The 20,567-nt window shown below is 36.9% G+C and overlaps 1 protein-coding gene across 1 annotated transcript in view; it reads left to right on the forward strand.

The window, feature by feature from the left end:
- CCDC155 (coiled-coil domain containing 155) overlaps positions 1–20,567 on the forward strand; it is a 34,297-nt gene that overhangs the window by 3,993 nt on the left and 9,737 nt on the right. Inside the window, exons 3-13 of the mRNA XM_032236256.1 lie at positions 2,275–2,455; positions 5,006–5,167; positions 5,599–5,728; positions 8,711–8,761; positions 9,254–9,331; positions 9,465–9,521; positions 10,122–10,181; positions 10,550–10,614; positions 11,085–11,172; positions 12,550–12,654; positions 13,400–13,554. Coding sequence (XP_032092147.1) covers positions 2,275–2,455; positions 5,006–5,167; positions 5,599–5,728; positions 8,711–8,761; positions 9,254–9,331; positions 9,465–9,521; positions 10,122–10,181; positions 10,550–10,614; positions 11,085–11,172; positions 12,550–12,654; positions 13,400–13,554 — 1,132 coding nt within the window. The remainder of the gene's footprint in view (positions 1–2,274; positions 2,456–5,005; positions 5,168–5,598; positions 5,729–8,710; positions 8,762–9,253; positions 9,332–9,464; positions 9,522–10,121; positions 10,182–10,549; positions 10,615–11,084; positions 11,173–12,549; positions 12,655–13,399; positions 13,555–20,567) is intronic.

The raw sequence follows: 20,567 nt of genomic DNA on the forward strand, positions 1-20,567 counted from the left end.
TGCAATCCCTCTTCTGCACCTGTGACCTGTCACATTATTTCTTAACAAGTTCTAGCGCTACTCTGAAAGAATGCTAAGCCTGAGTTCAAAAATAGCCCAGCTGATAGGTAAAATACAGACAAGGGGTGCAGAGTGAAGTGGGAGGGAGTGATGATAATAAGCAAATCCAATCTTCAACTAATGCTACAAGGGAATAGTCAGGCCTGCAAAAGGAACTAAGCTTAGTCAATTCTGAATTTATCTGTTGCCAGTTGCACTCACTCAATAGCTGAATTAACCTTCATGTATTAAGCACACTCAATACCATAGCACCAAAGACTTAGTAGTTAAAAGTAATTACCGTATTTATCGGCGTATAACACGCAGTTTTAAAACTAAAATTGCAAGCTTAAACCCTGCCTGCGTGTTATACGCCGATACTCCGGGTGGCAGAAGCCCGGGACCCAGTCAAATTCGCTGCGCAAGGTGAAACGGCCGGCAGCAGCCCTGCTCTCCTGCTGCGGCTTCTGTTTCAATAGGGAAGAAAACTTCCTTTCGCTTCCCGGGCTTCTGCCGCCCGGCAGAAGCTCCGGGACCCAGTCAAATTCGCTGCGCAAGGTGAAACGGCTGGCAGCAGCCTCGCTCTCCTGCGGCCAGCGTCCGTTTCAGTCGCTTCCCTTGTCCGTCTTGATTGCTGGAAGCAGTAACAAACGGCGCGTCCGCTCCGCATCGCCCTGACAACCACCCCAGCCTCCGGCTACCAGGCCTCGCTGGAGTCAATTGCAAAGCTGCGTTCAGCGCTTTGAGGACCTGAGGCATCTTGGGAAATGTAGTTCCCTATCAGAAAGAATGGAGTAGCTGCGAATTTGTAACAACATAATATAACTTGGTGCTTCGCAGGTTACGAAAATCTCGTTTGATTTGCACACTGTTTTTTAAAAGTTAGATAAAGAAATTATGCTGTGAAAGCGACTAGATAGCCCCCCTCCCCTTCCTGTGTGTGAGAAAGGGAAGGAGAGGAAGGGAGGGGGGAGGAAAAGAAGAAGGGAGGGGGGGAGAAGATGGAAGGAGAAAAGATGGATGGAAGGAGAAAGAATGGAAGGAGAAGGAGGAAGATGGAAGAAGAAAGGAAGAAAAAGAAGAAGGGAGGGAGAAGGAAGGAGGTAGGAAGAAAAGGGGAAGAGAGGGAAAGAGCAGAAAGACAAAGAGGATGAAGTTGATAGGCAAGAGGAAGGGGGAAGGAAGGGAAAAAAGAGGGAGAGAGTGAAGATGAGGAAGAGGTTTTTGGTTTTCCAAAAAGCAGTGATTCTGATTAAGTTTTTTTTGCTCAAAGAGGTGTTTTTTCATTTCATATTTGCCTTTTAAGAGGAGTTAATGTTATAATTCATGTTCTAATGTTATAAATTTTAATCCAACATTAAGTTCCGAGCTTCCAAGTCATTTATTTTTAATGAAAAAAATTTTTACTCAAATTTTTGTGTTAAAATGGGGGGTGCGTGTTATACGCCGGTGCGTGTTATACGCCGATAAATACGGTAAATGGGGAAAAAATATGGCCACACAAAATTTCAGCACTTAAAAGGCCAATGCAGTACTGTGCTGCATCAACAGAATCAAAATTAAAATAATGAGAACTGGTAATACTGCTTTATACCACACTAATGAGGGCGCATTTGGAATATTGTGTATAATTCTGGTCACCATGATATAAAAAAAGATAGTGAGACCCTAGAAAATGTGCAGAGAAGAGCAACAAAGATTCTCTTTCTCAATCAGCATAGCTGATAAATGAACATATTTATCTTTTTTTAAAAAAGATTTTGTTATTAAATGGCACGTATAAAGTTAATGTAGAAAAGATAATAAAATATAATTAACAGGGAAATGATGTATTATGATGAAAATGTTTTGAAATTTAGTGAAAATGTCTCTATTTCTATACTGAGATTTCAGAACAATGTTTTGCTGCAACTGATTTTTTGTGTGCATAAGAAACTTGTTCTAAAAAATGGAACAAAAATTATTCTACATTAAGCATTTCAAACAAAAAAAATTTCTGTGAGTTTTCTAAGATTTTTTAATTTACTGAACAGCTAATTCACATAGTTTATTGTATTGGTTAAAGCACCAGGCTAGAAACATGAGAATGGTGTTCTAGTCTTGCACAAAACCAACAAAACCAACTTGGGCCAGTCATTCACTGTCAGCCCTAGGAAGAAGGCAATGGCAAACTACCTTTGAAATCTTGCTTGGATTTTATACTCACATTCATGATCCACTTTATTTTGATTATAGGACAGGTTTCCGTTTTCCGCATCATTGAATACTTACAAGAAATGACAGGGCAAAGCTGTGAAGACTGGAGGCTTCAATCTCTCTACAAGAGATTGGACCCTGAAGAACAAGGGCTTACTGTTGATTTTTTTACCTTCTATACTATTATGAAGGATTGGATTGCAGACTGTCAACAGGAAGGGTGAGTATTAACAGTATTCAGAAATTGTCTTACAGTTTGCTCTGGCACCAATATTAACTTTCCCAGATAAATCCATTTGTACTATAAGAGTTCTCAAATGTTGTGATATATTAAAGAAAGTTAGGCATGATTAAAAAAAAATGTTTGACTTTATGTGCATGTCACCAATTTCCAAAGGCCTTACCTGGCTAACAGTGAACAATAAACAATGAACATTTAGAATTCTCCAAAACCAAGTACATAGAAAACCAAAATCTATATAAATAAGCCATGTGTGATGCAGATCTGATTTGCATATTATGGAGTTCCTCTATTGCTATCTAAAAAAGAAAATTTTTACAAGTTTTTCTGAAAGAAAGGGATGAATTAAAAAGTTGGCCTGTAATTACTGCATTCTTAATACTCTGTTTGGAAATGGAAATGTTGGAAGTTGTAATATAGCATTTCTGGAGGGCATCTATTTAATGATGCTTGCAAATATCCTGAAGGCAGGCAGCTAAATCTCTTGCCTTGAATCTCAGAGAGACTGTTAATGTAGTTAAATGTTGCATTTTAGGAAGTTTGGTCATCAGTATAAAATTGCAGTGTTTAAATTTGTCATACCAGGAATTATTTCAAGCCAAGAAATCAAAATGAAATAAATGGCATAATTGTGCATTCTAAACATTGATAGAACTGAACATAATATGTAAATGTTACTGTAAGATAGGGTGTTTCCAAACGTCTTGCTTGTTGGTAATAAAATATGGTATACGTTTGTCATCTGTTGATACTTCTGGATTCCTATTCCTGTTGAATATGGAATTTTTTATGTTTCTTTGCCCACAATTTAATAAGGATATATATGTTCATCAAATCTTCTGCAAATAACCTCTTTATTCCAATAGCAAGTTTCTCCTACCCAAAGAGTGAACATTCTTGAATTGTTCATTAAGGGTGTTCTACTCATACAGGCAATATTAATTCTGGTTTCTTTATTCTTTTTTTCTGCTATCTGTTATTTCATCGATGTTTCTGTGCTTGTAACTGAATATAGGTAGTCTTGAATTAGAAGCATAATTGAGCCCAACGTTTTTGATACTAAGTGAACCATTTGTTAAGTGAATTTTACTCCATTTACTCCATTTTAAGTGAATCATTGAGGTTGTTAAGTGTAACAGAGTGATAAAGTGAATATGGATTCCCCATTGACTTTGCTTGTCAGAAAGTCACAAAAGATGAGCATATGATGCCAGGGCACTTCAACCGTCATAAATATGTTCCATTTGCCAAGCATCTGAATTCTAATCATGTGACTATGGGGATACTGCAATGTTGTAAGTATGAAAAACAGTCACAAGTCACTTTTTTCAGTGTGGTTGTAACTTTGAACAGTTACTAAATGAACTGTTGTAAGTCAAGACCTGTGTGTGCTGTTAGTTTCATAATATATCCTCAATCTGAATTTTGCCATCAGTATCCATTCATGTTCTGCAGTACCCGTGCCCTTGATCCTAAGAGATGAGATGCCCTGGTTTTGAAAAGTTAAATGCATTTGTATAAACATTTTGGTCAAAATATGGCAAACATGATCTTTTGTTTATTTTAATGACAAACATGATCTTCAGTTTATTTTTATATCAATTAAGAGTGTTATAACTCGCAAAAGTTGGATAAATATTCTACTAGCACTTAGTAGGGCAAACAAATTAAAGTTGTGACAAATCAGAAGGTTATTCAATGCCAATTTAGTTCCTCAAATTACTGACTTTCAATGGAGTGAATATTCCCCTTGTTTATTAACATGAGTAACTAAATGCTATCGGAAATAATATATACTAGTTTGAGTACAATCTCTTCAACACAATGTAGAAAAAATATGATATACTCTAATACTATTTCAAGATGTATTATCTTCTGTGAATTCTTATATTCGATCCTTAATCTTTTGCTAAAAAAGTTTTAAAAGGACTTATTTGCCACGTGTTACGTAGCAGGATAAAAAAAGTTTTTATTTAAAAAAAATCTGCTTACTTTGTACATATATATGGTATATGTAGCAATCTGGATAACTGACTTACTATTTGCCTGCCACTATGAGAACTTTTTGAATAAGAAGTGAGGTGAATAAAGTTTTAAATGTAAAATACACTTTGAAAGGTATATATCCATAATATTTGTTATAATAGTTGCAATAGTGAAAAGTTACTTGCATTGAACCTATAGCTTATATCAGAAGAAGAATGAATTATTGGCAATAGGAACTATTCATCCACAAGTATTATGGACCCCATAGTTGTAATGAACACTTTATTGCTTAAGATAAAATATTTGATCCAATGTTACATACCACATACAGAATATGTAATGATGAGCATGGTATAATTAGCATTATAATATAATAGAATAAAATTCTTTATTGGCCAAGTGTGATTGGACACACAAGGAATTTGTCTTTGGTGCATATGTTCTCAGTGTACATAAAAGAAAAGATACAAGAAAAGATAATGGAATATAATGGCAAAAATCACTTTCCAATTTATTGGCTTTTTCTGTTTTTTCTAAAAAAAGGGAAGAAGCTATTGACTTCACAAATAGCATCAAGGACTTACAGCATGACAACAAACAGCTAGCAGTGCAGAATGTTAAACTACAGAGAACTATTGAGGCTGCAGAAGATCTCAATTCAAGACTCTCTGAAGAGATTTCTCAATTGAAAGGGAAGCTGAGAGGGTAAATGACAGAACTGTCTTACATGAGGCCATTGATAAGGATTAATCTCAGAATGCAACTAATACATTAAAAATGTGGGAAAGCACTTAGGAAAAGAGAACAAAAATAATTTGAATATGTTTATGCAACATTATGCATATATTGCTGAAAGTTAAACAGAGAAGTAACTCAATGAGAGATCAATATAGAGAATCTTTGAAATATTCTCACTCCACTGAACATGTCTTGTGCCTTTTTTTTCTCTGTCAACATCTTTTTATACTGTTATTGGCTTCTGTCTGTAGTGCCAGTTTCCCAATATAAGTTTGTGCCTAGGTTACTTTCTTTCTTAATTTTGAGCTTAATATCTAATTTCTTCCTTTCATTTTCAACTTTGTTGTCAATTCATCACAAAGGCAGAGTTTAGGCTATTATGACTGAACACAATCTTTGTTATATTACAGTAACCAGCAAACACTGGAACAAGCTAAAATATCAGCAAATGAATTGGAAGATCTGAAAATTTTTTCAAAAAGTATGGAGGAGGAAAATAATAGATTACACACACAAGCACGGCAGTTGGTAGGTCTGGCTGTACATTTAATCTATGTTGTAATCTACCAATATTTTTTCTCCTTAGGAAATCAAAGTATGCATATTTATTTTATCTTATATTTATTATTTGTTTGGTCTTTTAATTGGAAGGTTCTGTTCTGACCGAGCCTTAGCAGAAACAAGAAACAGACCTGTCCTGAAAAACCCCTCTTTATTATCTCCTGTAAATTAATGGCATTCACACACCAAAAAATCTAGGCAATAATCCTTCAAAGAGTTAACTGCAGTAACAGACCTTATCAGTTCCTTGAGATAATTGCCAGGCCAGGCACTAAATCATCTGAAATCCCAAAGGTTGCCTCCTACAACCACCATTCCCCTTTTCTTCTATTTATTGCCCAGCAAGAGAGGGGCCATTCAGCCTGGGAATGTGTGCTTTGCTTCCCAAGTTGACTTCTTGTCCTCAGTTGTTCTCCTAACAGCTCTGCACATACGTACATCTGGAACCAGCCCCAGCTGTTCTTCCTCCCCACTTATCTCAGCTTCCAAAGGCAGCTGCCTGCCTGATGGCTGGGAAATGTCGGATGGCCCTGGCTCTATCTATATGCACATTGCAGTTGGGCAGCAGAACTGATTAATTTCTTAGCAGTTGCATGGGAGGTATCACTGCAAACAGTTGGTTCATGAAACACTTGAAAGCATTTATTTTCCATTGGCATGTACTCCTGTCACACTCCAGTACCTTGAATCTCCTGCTTCAGACTGGATTTAAGTCACAATTTTAAATAGGAAAGTTAAGAACTCAGAATTCATGTTCTATGGAGTGATTTTTGTTCTGACCAACCTTAGCAGAACCAAGAAACAACTACTTGTCCTGAAAAAAAACCTCTTTATTTAACTACTGTGAATTCATGGCATTCATACACAGCAAAGTCCAGGTAATAATCCTTCCAAGGGTTAACTGAAATACAGACCTTATCAGTTCTTGGATAATTGCCAGGCTGTGAGCTTCCAGACACAAAGCTGTAAATAAAATTCTCTCAAACAGTCTGTGAGACACAAATCACAATGAGCAAATCTTCCTAAATCGAACTGTTTTTCCCATGATGCCACTCGCCTTCTATGTATTCCCCAGCCAGGGAGGGCCACTCAGTGTCCACACGTGTATTTCTGAGTCAGTTCCTGGTACTCAATTGTTCTCGCCTGACAGCTCTGCGCATATGCGCATCTGGAACAGGCCCCAGCTGTTCTTCCCCAATTATCTCTTGAGTTTGAAGGCAGCTGGGAAATGTCGGACAGCCCTGGATCTATCTCTGCCTCCAATGCAGAGCATCCATCAGAGTCTTCCCCAGACTTCAGGGCTGGCCAAGTTTCTCCCCAACCTCCTCATCGTCTGAGTCTGCTGTCAGCTGTGCTGTCAGCTGGCGGGCCACAACACTATCTCTTACCGCAGGGCCCTTCCCCTGGGACTGAGGATTCTGGTGCGGCCAGGACGGGAATTGGTTGTGGAAGACCTGCACCAAAGCAGGTGCATGCACAGAGGTCACATCCTCCCATGTGAAATCCTCCGGCCCATAACCATTCTACTTGATCAGGTACTGGAGCTGTCCTTTCAGCCACTGGGAGTCCTGAATGCTGGAGTGCTTGTACTTGGGTGGCCCATCTCCATCACTTGGTTAAACATGTGGGCATTGGTGCAGGCCGTCGGTAAACCACGACATGGAATGAAATGCACTATCTTCAATAGCACGTCTATCACCATGAACACAGTCGTAAATCCAGAAGACTGCAGCAAATCTGTGAAGAAGTCTATGAAAATGGCACCCCAGTGTCTCTCTGGTGTCAGCAATGGCTGGAGCAGCCCATCACCAACTTGGCCTGCTGGTGCCATACACTGTTGTAGGCTTGGACATCATGTTGTAATCGGCTCCACGAGAAAGTATGGGAAACCAGGTTCAAGGTCTTGAAGAGGCCAAAGTGCCCCATCGCAGGATTGTCATGGCACTGCAAGAGGATAAGTCCCTGGATGGTCCCACAGGGACGTATACTCTGCCTCAATACTGCAAGAGTTCCTTGGTGAATGTCCATGGAGAGATGGGTCCCATCTCTTCTTGCTGTTGCTCTACTCATGTGTCATGTTGCTGTGCTTCCTATATCTGAATCCATAAGTCCACGGGCTCCTGAACCACGGAGAAGAACTCCAAGGAAAGAACCGTCCTGGGTGGGAGCTGGTCTTCGGTTCGTGAGTACTCTGGTTTCGTTGAGAGTGTCCACCCTTTGGTTGCAACTGCTTGGAATGTAGGTGACTCAGAAATTGAACCTGGCAAAGAAGAGGGAACACCAAATCTGGCGTTCGTTTAATATCTTGGTGGTCTGCAGGAATTGAAGGTTTTTGTGGTCTGTCCGGACCTCCAGTTGATGTCGCCCCCCTCCAAATGATGTCTCTAAACCTCAAACACCACCTAAATGATGGGCATTTGTGAGTTGCCTCAGGATCAGCGCTTGTCTCCCTTGCTTTTTAATATTTATGTGAACCAATTGGGAGAAGTCATCCAGAGGTTTAGGGTACAGTGTCATCGATATGCTGATGATATCTAATTCTGTGTTGCCACCCCAGGGTGTTATTTCCCAGGTTTTGGAGGCTGTCAAGGTCTGGATGACAGAAAAACTGAAATTGGATTCTATCAAATTTGAATTACTGTTGATACATTGAAGTCCTTTGCCACGAGAGTTACTCTAGATTTCCTTCATTGAAATCAAACTGGTTTTTGATATCTTTTAAGAATCAAATTGTTTTGGTGAGCTTTCCTGTAATATGAACATTGTCATTTTTATTGATATTTTGTACTTTTGCAGTTTATGTTACACATGCATGTCTCTACTGTGGATGTTTCATATTGTATCTCAAGCTTATTTAAAGCTGTACAGTCATGAAAATGTAGTGTTGACAAAACTTTTTTCAAAATTCTTGTGACGACCATTCAATCAATATTTTTTCTTCTACTTTAGGAAAAAGAGCAGCAGCTTCTCTCTGTTAAGATGGATAACCTTCAGGATGAGGTGAGGTAAAGAGGGGAGAGTTCAGAAAATGAAGTTATAGTAGTTATGCCTGAAATAATTGCAGAGCTCGCTAATCACTTAAACAGAATTTCAAAGGCAGCAAAAATTGTATCAGCTTGAAATTTTCTATCCTCATTGCTGATCCCTATCTAACCTTGTTCAAAGTCACTACAATTGCTAACCTCCCTCTTAGATATTGGATAACAAAGTCTAACCAACATTCTATACTTTAAGGCTGTCTTTGGATAATGTCAGAATAAAAGTGAGATATTCTTTAACAACTGCACACTAATTTTTTATTTCCAAAAGAATCACTGCATGAAATTGTTTAGTCCCCCATAAAAGTGTAATTATATATATTACCTACTTGTACATTAGATTTTAACATTTTCCTCACTCAGCTGGAAAAGAAACTAATTGAAACACCATCAGCACCTACTGCCTTGACACAGAGGTAAGTAACATTAATAATCTGTTGAATTTGTCTTCCAGAACAGAAAGTTGCTTCTAGAAAAAGAAAGCTCAGAGGGTAAAATCAAAGAGCTATTTACAAAGAAAGCCAAAATGAAGGTATGAATGAACTGAGTTGTCTGCATAGCTTATTGAAAATGTCATTGTACCACTAGTTGGGTAGTTAACTGCAGTACTTGTAATTTGGCTATATGATTGCAACTACTATATTTGTATTTTTATTTCCTCGTAGTCACAACTCTCTGAGTATGAAAATCGTATCTCTCGCAAAGATGCTGCCCTTAATAAGGTGAGTTGTTTGTCCAGGGTATGCTAAATTGAAAATGTAGTTATGTCATAGTGTGGGGAGGTGTAAAATAACTGTGGATCTTATGATATTTTGTGCTATTATGGATGATTATAGTAGTTGAAACAACTATTGTTTTAAGGTGGTGAAGAGTTTTTGCTATCATAGATACTATAATAATAAATGCAGATACCATTTTAAAACTCATCAGCACTAATTTATTAAAAATGCTTCACTTTGAAACTTTTGCTATGAACCTGAACATTTTTTGCTGCATTTTACAGTAATTCGCAATGATTCTTGAGATGTTCAAATAATTGACAACCTCAGCCTAACTTGTTTTGTCTCTACATTTAGGAATCCCTAGGTGTCACTGCAACTTCAATTTTATATTTAATTTGATTATGAAAAAAGAAATGATCCCTAAGTTCAGATCCTCTTCTTGTGCCATATCCGTCATTCGACGTTGGCAATCATATTGACGATCCTATTTTTATCAACTAGGTTCAGATAGCTACTTTCAAAATCTTCACCAGAGCACAGTTTGTTTTGTGATGCTGAGTTACTTTCTTGTATGGATTTTATTAATGTTTATATTTACAGAAAATAAAACAAATTGAAGAGCTTACAATAAATCTGGATGAATATCGAATGATGGTACAGGTAATGTACATTTTAATTGTGACAAGAAGGAATCTATCCAGAATGTCATTAAGCAATCCAGGGACAAGCTTGCTTGGAATGTCCACAGATTATTTTCCTAAACTTTCCCATTTCAGTTACATAATTATAAAAGTATTGGTAACTCAGATTAGGAAGGTGAAGCTTTACATATTTTTGACTCTTTCTTCAGCTTATTGCAAGTGTTTTACATCAGTGAAATTACTGAAATGTTAATGAAATTAAACATTTCTATAAAGTAAGTCTGTGCAACTTTGTAGATATTCTTGTTTAGCCTACTGTCTTGCTTCTTTCCTCTGCACTATTATAGCAGCTGTTGTAAATATTCTTATATTGTACTGTCCATATAGGAATTGAAACTAGAAGTTAATAGGCTTCAAGAACACTTATGTCAATCCTATCAAGACTTAAAAATGTAAGTGCTATCATCATTGGATATTTTTAGTGTGTTAAGATGTACTGTAATGCCTATTGAATACTAATTACTATAATATTTGTTACAAACTGTATTTTTAAGGAAAGACTAAAAAGTGATATTAAATAAATATTATATATAACTGCTATTCCAATAAATTTTGAGGCTAATTTGTAATTACATTATTCCTTTTCACCCTGAATCATGGTCAACCTCATATTTATTCACAAGAAATTATGTAATGCATATGTAATATAAAGGCTTTTTCTTATATTAACTTAACTATATCTTAATTTTGGGAAGACTTTTTTTAACGAGAAATGATTAATAATATCATATTTTCCAATGTATTTAGTTTTATTATATATATATATATTTAAACCATTTTTCATACCAGATTTATAGCTGCAGAAATGTAACAGAAATGGAAAATTTTCTACAACTCAGCAGTAGTTATTTTCTTGATGCAGGCCACCAACAAACTCTCTACAAAGTATGAATGGTCCCATACAGGCATCTGCACAGTCACTCTACAAAGAGATTGAAGAATCACGTAGAGTAAGAAGCATTTCGGTTTAGAGAGTTATGCCATTGCTTTAGATGAACTGATAATAATTTTGGGTATTTTGAACATAAATTGGGAATGTATAAGAATAGAAGACCAAACATTTATCACAAACTTTTTCCATTTAACTGTACCTTATCCATAGAATAAAATGAATAGAGAATTGGCTACTTGCATTCTTTAAAGTATAAGCAGAGCCAAGTAAGCCCTAGCCAACAAAACCAACTCTGTTAGAGTTCTGGAAGACTTGTAAGACCTGGCTGTTTTCCCAGGCCCAATGTTAATTGGAACCCTTGTGGTTTTGTTTGTTTCTTTGACTAGTAAGGCTGTCATGTTTTGTTCTTATGCTTTTAATTATTTGAAATTGTAAATTTGCTCAGGATCTTTAAGAGTGGGACAATTATAGTAAATCTAATAAAACAGTAAACACGACAAGCCTTTTAAAATTAAGAAATTTATGAAATAGTTGATTAATCTTTGGAAAGTGTATAAAGATTGGGATTGTTTGAATTTAAGGGCCAAAAAAGCACTTTTAAAGTACCTGCTTGCAATTGTTTAAAGCTATCAGAATTTAACCCAGGATTTGATGAATTTCTGAAAACTCAAACGTGCACCCTGGAGCAATATGAAGAGACAAAGACATGACTCAGATAAATAAGTTACTTTTAGTGCAGATAGAAGCCCAGATAACTAAAGTCAACTATGTGATCAAGCCCTTGATAAACAATTCATGGTTTAAATATTATAATTCCTCTGCCTGTTTTTATACAATAATGGACAGTCCCTCTCATTTCTCAGCCCTGAATGTGCAGGTAATAGTAAAGCATGTTTTGCTAATAGTACTGTTTGATCTCACATTCTTTGCTTCTGGCTTTAATCAGTCCACACAAAAATAACTGCATCTTTTCCTGGAATTGTATAATTCCGTTCATATTCCTTTGAAGTTGAATGTAAGGAATTGCAATTGTGTTATCTGTATCCATGTTCCACATCTTTCTTTTCAGATTTAAAGCTTTGCACAATACCTGTACTGTATATGTTAATATTAAATTATAATTAAAGTTGGATGATCACACCTATGCTGTCTTATAGTGAATTAGTAGTCATTACCAATTCAATCAGCATGGAGTTGTCACACTACAGTCCAGTACTAGAATGGTGTTATCACATTACAGGCCAATCTTAGATTGTTACAGCTATAATGCATATAACATATGTAGTAGAAACAGGGAGGGGAATAACATTTTGCCAAGAACAAAACTCTGTTAGGAAAAAAAATCTCTCTCATGAAATGCTATATTAATAAGTATTAAATTGTGCACAATATTCCTCAAACTACGACTTGATTATACCTTTGTTGTATGTAGCAGGAAATCAGTAAGGAGTGTGGCTTGCCTAGTCCTTTGTGTGGGATGTTGAATTCTTTGGTGATACATTCAGTAGCTGAAGGAAGCATTGATTGCTTGACAGAACAGGTAAATATAGAATCACAAGTACATTGGGCTTCCCCCTCCCCTTTCCCCCCTGAAAATCTGAATTATAATGATACATATTCATAGCAATGAGCACTTAGAATTTGATTTCTGCTTTAGTAACGGCAAATGATTCCAAAAGTTGACTTGGACACATTTCTTTGGTAGCCCTACTTCTGTTTTTAGGGTCTTTTTAAAACAAATTAATTCTAAGTGATATCTGCAGATAATTCAACGTTGCATGTCCAGCTTTCAGCAGATACTGTACTGTACTGTTCAGGATTTCAGTAGATCTGTGAACATCCCTTCAAGTCTATTTGGACATATTCCCATCAGCAGAAGGTGACTGATCAGCCAACAATGACTGATTTTCAGCCCTTTTGCTTTTGGAAATCTGCCATAATGGATTAAAACAATCCAAGTTAAAAATCCAAGTTAAAAATCCAACCAAGATAAATTTATTATTAATTTGGAATTATTTGGATGAACAATGTAGCATTAAAATTAATATATACTTAATTAGAATTCAAAGCATCACCTTTATTCCTTCATATAAAAGATAGAATCTCATTTTCTTTAACTATCTGAGCAATAATTGTCTGGATATTTAAAGCTTATATATGATAGCACTACTTTCATAATCTTTTTAAGTAGGTTAAAAAGTCCTGCTCTCAATCTTCTTAAGAACTGATAAAGACCTAATGTGAGATTTATTGTTCTGGCAACTATTCTCTTTCTTTTTCTCTAGGAACATAACAAGAAAGGGTTAGATGATATTAAAGCATTACTTCCAGTTTCACATAGCTTGTCTCAGTTAAGCCTTTTGACTGATGATAAACTAATATTGAAGATTCAGGAACATACACAAAACCAAAACAATCTTCTATCAGAGAAAGGGGGAAGGTAGGAATGATGGTGACATTGCTGAATAAATGAGAATGTTTTAAATCTCAAAGATATTCTTCAATCAAGAATTTAGCTATAAGTTGGGCAAATGATTGAGAATACTCAGATCTCTTTGGAAATAAATTTTTCTTTTTGATAATTGAATGCTTCTAAGGGATGGATGTAAATAGGGACAATAACAAACCAATATTGGAAATATTGGAAAATGAGAGCAACAGATGTTACCCCAGTGAAATTTTATGGACTCCCCAAGACAGGAGTCCCTCTCAGATGTATTGTAGTGCTACAAGATACCTGTATCTACAACTGGGCTAAATGGCTGCACAACTTTAAGCTTCCTGATTCCATCACTGAACTTCAAGATTTAAGTGTGGGTCCTGATGAGATCATGGTCTCCTTTGATGTAGTACCCCTATTTACATCCCTCCCTCCTCACTTAGCATACAAAGTAATAGATAAAAAAACTAGAAGAGTAGATCAGAGATTATAATAACCTAATCAGGACACATATCATGAAGATACTCCAGTATTGCCAACATGCTGTCTTCACATTCAAAAGAGAAATGTATTAGCAATTGAAAGGGACACCTATGCGATTTGCAATATCAGGAATCTTTGCAGAAACTGCCCTGCATGAACTAGAATAACATGCATTTAAAAATGACATTCCTAAATTTTGGTGCCACTACGTGGCTAACACATTTTTCGTCATAAACAGAAATGCACTGAAAGACTTTCATGCCCTACTGAACTCCATCTTCCCAAACGTACAATTACCATTCTTAGATGTTCTTGTCTAAGCACAAGCAGGAAGAAACCACAGTTTATTTTAAGGTCATCAACACTCTATGCATTCATAGTTTCAGCAGTAACTATCCACTGTCACACAAAAAGAGTTATGTCAGAACACTATGTCGGAAAGTGAGAACCCACTGTACGGTAGTACCCAGCAAGCTTAATCAATTGGTGAAAAGGTACCTACATGAAGAATTCAGGCAGAATGGGTACCCACAAGCATTTATTACAAGATTCCTGTGTAACGTACAAGGAAGAGAAGTGAAGAAAGAAGCTATAGGACCAACTCTATGGCCCATCCCTCCATACATCAAAAATATTTTGGAAGCAGTAGAAATCAGCTTCTGGGAGGCCACTGGGCACTGTACCATGAAGAGGCTGCCATACGAGGACAAATCATGAATTGCAAAGATTGCTTTGAGGGGGAAGGTACTTCTAATGTAATCTACCAGATCCTCTGCATGGACTGCCCCTATGACTACTTAGGACATATGAGGAGGAAGTTAACAACCAGACTGCAAGAACACAATTGGTCAGATGAGACCTAAACTCATTGGTAGCCTCACACTGCCATGAACAAGGACATACATTTTATTTTGCAACTACTAAGATTATTAGCTGAGCAGGTACAAATGTAGCCAGGGAAATGATTTAAGCCTGGAAAATGGGCCCTTTGTCAGTGAACAGGAGTGCTGATTTACCACCAGCTTATCAGGTACTTGGAGCTGAGAACTCGGCAACACAAGGAAAAAACAGCCAATAGCCAGCCATCAACATGCTAGTCAAGCAATAGGAAGCCACACCAACCAGGCACCACATAAATATGATGCAGCCCAAATAACATTCTGGTAGAAAGAAGTTCCATGAAGATGGGCTCCAGCACGAATCTGGAACTCAAAAGCCTAAACCTCTGGTCCTGGTGAATGACTCACTGCAAACTTATTGTAACTATTATAGTTCTGGATAGCATTCCAATTCCTCCTTTGTTTATTGTAGCTTACATACCTAGCAGGTATATAAGATGAAGGTGAAGATTATATTCCTAGAAAATTTGTTTATGATTTATGCCTGCTTAATGGAGAAAACTACTTTAAAGTTAGAACAGCTAAGGACAACTTAAGACTGCCTTAAGTATGAATTACCAATGACTTAAGGATATGGCAAAAGAGTTTCCAGGGCATGTTCTGCTATTGCTATCTAGAAAATGGAAAAGTCCATATGTAGTGAGCATTTTAATCTTGTGGTTAAAAGTTTCTTCATATCAGACTAAAGAAGTTTACATTTTTTGTTGTATCTATCTATCTGAGTATAATAAATATCATTTTTTTTCCAATTTAGCAGAGAGGAATCAAAACAAATCCTGACAAATGAACACATTGGCAATAGCAAGACTCTTGAATTGACTCTAAAGAACATGGATCTTTGGGCCTATCCATCTAATATAGAGTCTCAGGTACTTTCTTGTACTTGCAATGATATAGTGATTTCTAATCTTGAAAGGGGATATTTTTAGACAGAATGATTGGCAGCTTTTATGCAATGAATCAACTATAAGAATATCTAAATTGCAGTTGATATATACATGTTTAAATCTCTGAACAACCATGCTTGCATTCACATCTCCAGAAAAATAACTTATTTTACAACATAGAATTTAACTAGGTATACCAGACTTTTCCATACATTGCATGGTATCTCCTTTCAGATATTTGAATATCTGTAGTACTGTTTTATACTCCTTAGGCATTTTCTTTTATGTTTGAACATAATGTTAATTATGGTTTATCAAAATATAGTTAAGTAAAACAGAGTTTAGTACAGTGTATAATATAAATAGGCCTGAAGTAATGTCCAAGACATTTTTAGTTAAAGCTAAACATCATAACCATTATTTGCACAATTATTTTCTTCTGTTGCTGTCTGTTGTTCCTTATTCATACTATATTCCTGTATGACTTTGAACCTAAGGCAGGATATAATCTACAGTTGATTCTCCTTCAAGAACAAAGGCTTTGGAGTGACCACAAAACAAGACTGCTTCTGTTTTCTTTGTCTATTAGCCCTGTCTGTCTTCTCAAACCCTGAAGAAGAAACAAAGAAACAGAAATGAAAGATATTGATGGCAATAGGAACTGAGCTTTTTTCAGTCTGTCTACTGTAGTTGTGTTTAAGAAATCTACAGCAGTAGTGAACCTGTCTTTTTCAATTTATACTCCTATCTATTGTTAGAATTAATTCTCACACAGCCATAGAATGATATCATAACAAATAAGTAGGTTTCTTACAGTCATTTCCTATTTTATTTAATTGCCTTTTCCTAGGTAAAAGAGTTATCTTTGATTTATATAGTTGGAAGTATCTTTTTAAAAATATATATATTTTTATTATTTTTACATTTAAAACAATGCAATACCGCGAAGTTGAAGTGACCATACATTCACATTATATACAACTAGTGTCAACCATTAACTATTAGCCTTACTTACTACATTGTCTATCCTTCTGTCCAATCATAATATATACAGTTTGTTCCAGTCTTGTCACCTTGTCTTATACCAATCATAAAATCTGTTCCAGACTTCAAAATATTCTGATTCCCCTTTATTTTTAAGTTCAAGAGCACGCCTATCTGCTTCTGCATAGGGCAACACTTTTCTGATTATACCTAGCTCTGATGGTGTATTTTATTTTTTCCAATACTGAGCATAAGTTATACGCGCCGCAGTTAGTACATGTATAATTAGATAAAGTGTATCTTTCTTAAACCCCTCCGGTATTATGCCTAGGAGAAAAATTTCTGGTTTAAACAAAATTTTGTCTCCCACCATTTGTTCTAACCATGATAGAATCATTTTCCAATATTTTTTGCCTCATTGTATGTCCACCACATATGATAAAAAGTGCCTGGTGTTTTTTTACACTTCCAACAATTTGGGGCCAGATTTTTAAACATTTTGGAGAGCCGTGCTGGGGGGAGATGCCATCTGTAGAATATCTTATAAGCATTTTCTTTATACACCATAGCCATTGTTTGCCCAGGTGACCATAGTTTCTTTGACATTTTCTTGCTTTAGCTCAGTGATGGTGAACCTATGGTATGCGTGCCACAGGCGGCATGCGGAGCCATTTATCAGGGCACTCAAGGTGCTTTTTTAAAGCCATTTTTCGCCCTCCCCAGTCTCCAGAGGCTTTATAGGAACCTGGGGAGGGTGAAAAGAGCTTCCCCGCCCCCCTCGGAGGCCATCCAGCGGCTTCATGAGCTTCCCTGAAGCCTCCAGAGCGCAAAAACTGGCCCTACGGGCAAACTGGAAGTTCAGAAACGGACTTCCAGTTTGCTTGGAGGGTCATTTTGACTGCTGCAGAGGCTTCAGGGAAGCCTCCTGAAGATTCCTGAAGCCTTCAGAGTGCTTAAAATGACCCCCCCGACTTCCTGGGGGCGTGGCCTGTTGCCGAGGAGGGCTCCACCGAGCTCCTCAGAGATCTGGTCTGTATATCTAAATAAGATCATAGATAGCACCCCTTTTTGGCTAAAAAAGGGGCAGGGAGTAGCTCTGTAGGCTAGGGTCTATTCGTAAGCCACAGCCTTTTTCTTTTTTTTGGCTGTGGATAGAGATTAGATCCAGCCGGAGCAGAGCTTTTATCTCCAGCCAGTTCTTCTCAGCTGCCTTTTTTTTTGGCAGCCCCAGACAGGCTAGCCCCCCCCCAGGACAAAACAAAGTTTTTTCAAGCTAGAATTGATACGGGCGGGTCCCACCCCTGTGAGATTTATGCTTTTATTACTATCTTAAATACCAGCACCATTTGCCTTAGAGACTTCTTTGTCTAAATGGACTTAAAAATGGCGATTTCTCTCCGTGGATGATTGATAGTGGATGTACTTAGCCGGTTTTACCTTCCTGCAGACCGCTCCTTAACAAAATAAACTCTTCTTCTTTGGAAATAGAGGGGAGCAAAGCGCTGCTTACTTGTTTATTTATTATGGCACCCAGGTCAAAGAAGCGTCTTGCTACAAATGTGTCTAAAGAATTTAAAGAATTTTTACTGGAACCACAGCCTTTGTCTCCTATGCCCTCTACTGGAGAATTTTTAACACAGGAATATTTCTTTAAAATGTTTAATGCCTTTAAACAAGAAATTAAGGAATTTGTATTGGAACTATATGATGATTTAAAGTCTAAAGTTAATCAAATGAAGGCGAATACGTTTGCAGCCGTGTCTGCCCTGTCAGATTACTCTGCTGAAATAGAGAACAAATTGGAAAGTTTGGAGAAGGCTAATTTTAATTTGACTACCAATATTCAAATTTTACAACAAAAAATTAGAGACAATGAAGAACAGCTCATGATGATAAATTTTAATAGGAAGGCATTTGCAATAAGAGTCAGAGGATTCCGTGAAAAGGAGCAAGAGAATCTGAAACAGACCTTTGCTGAAGCCTTCAGCCATGCGGTGGGAAGCCCGGGACTTAACTTTGATTGGCAGATTCGGAAAATCTATCGCCAGAACTCATTGATAGCGGAACAGCGACAGCTCCCGAGGGACATAATTATACATTTCTCTACAAAAGAATCTAGAAATGCGATTGTGCAAAAGTTTCATAATAACAGTCTCCGAGTTGATGACCAGGACCTGATTGTCTTCAAAGATATTCCTTTCCAGATGCTGAAAGCAAGAAGGGATTACACCTTTTTAACTAAGGAGCTTAGGAGTCAACAGATTCGATACAGATGGGAGGCCCCTGCCGGTATCACGGTTACATTTGAGAATCAAAGATTTCATCTTAACTCTGTTTCGGAGGCTCAAGATTTCTATTGCAGGATTCTGAAGGCGGGACTTCCTGACTCGCTTGGAAGAGAGGAGAGACAAGCGGAAGGAGAAGGCAAACGGCAGGCCATGTGGTTGCAAGATGGAGGGGGTAGCCCTTCCTCCCTCGGAGAAGCAGAAAAACGGAGATCGAGAATTTAGACATTTCAAAATATTCGCCAAAGTTGAGGACTGAATGGGGGTTTGAGACCTCTCTCCGGTAGAAAAAGCGGACTAATTCTTATTAGAAGGGAAAGCTGGGTGAAACTACTTTGAGCTAGATTTTAAATTAACGTTAGCATAAATTTGATAGTGGTAAACATCAGACAAGCAAGGGATGAGGGTAAAATATATGTGGAATGATTTACGTTGTTTAAGGCTTATTAGAACAGAAAGCCGGTTGGGATTATCTTAAGATAAGTGTAAAAAGAATGCGGAATGATTTATGTTGTTTAAACTTTGTTAGAAGGGATTACTTTAAAACAGAAGGTTAACTGACTCTTGCTGAAAGTATTATTTGAATATGTGGAATGATCCATGCTATTTAACTTTTATTAGAAGGGAAAGTTGGTTGAAATTGCTTTGAGTTAGATTTTAAACAAATGCTAGTATAAATTTGATAGTGGTAAATATCAGACAAGTAAGGGATGAGGGTAAAATGCATGTGGAATGAACTACGTTATTTAAATCCTATTAGAAGAGAAAGTCGGTTGGAATTATCTTAAGATAGAAATTGATTTCTGTGTAAAGTAATATTTGATCTACGCTGCTTAATTTTACTAAGAAGGGGAAGCTTGGCTAGATTATTTTGAATTACTGTTTGAAAAGGAGGTTAAGAAAGATCACTTACGCTGTTTAAATTTTACTAGAAGGGAAAGTTTGATTACTCTTCTGTAAAGTCATATTTGAATATGTGGCATGAACCACGTTGCTTAAATCTTATCGGAAGGGATCATGAGGTTTAGGAAGAGGAACAGGAGAGTCTACAGAAGGTTGGGGTAAATAGCAAAGAAGTAAGAGACGAGAATAAAATATAGATAGAATGATTTATACTATTTAAGCATAGATAAAGATGGGGGGCTGAGATCAACACAAAGAGTGGTTTCCCTTTTTTTCTTTTTTTTTCTTTTCTCTTTTCTTTTCTCTCTTCTTTTTTTTCTGTTTTTCTTTCTTTTGACATATTACTTTTATTTTTTAATCCATATGTATACAAGATATTTTAGACAGAAGGTAGTGCCAGGTGTGGGCCCTGGGAAGTCGGGAGGATTGGGGATGGGGATTTGTGGGGGGGGGTGTTAACATAGTCTTAATAAGAACAAGAATGTATTTATATATGGTGGTTCTTTTTTTTTTTTTTCCTTGGTTCATTTTACTTTTATCAGATCAAACAACACTCGAATAAAGGCATACAC

This window comes from Thamnophis elegans, chromosome Z (genome assembly GCF_009769535.1).
Source record: "Thamnophis elegans isolate rThaEle1 chromosome Z, rThaEle1.pri, whole genome shotgun sequence".
NCBI lineage: Eukaryota > Metazoa > Chordata > Lepidosauria > Squamata > Colubridae > Thamnophis > Thamnophis elegans.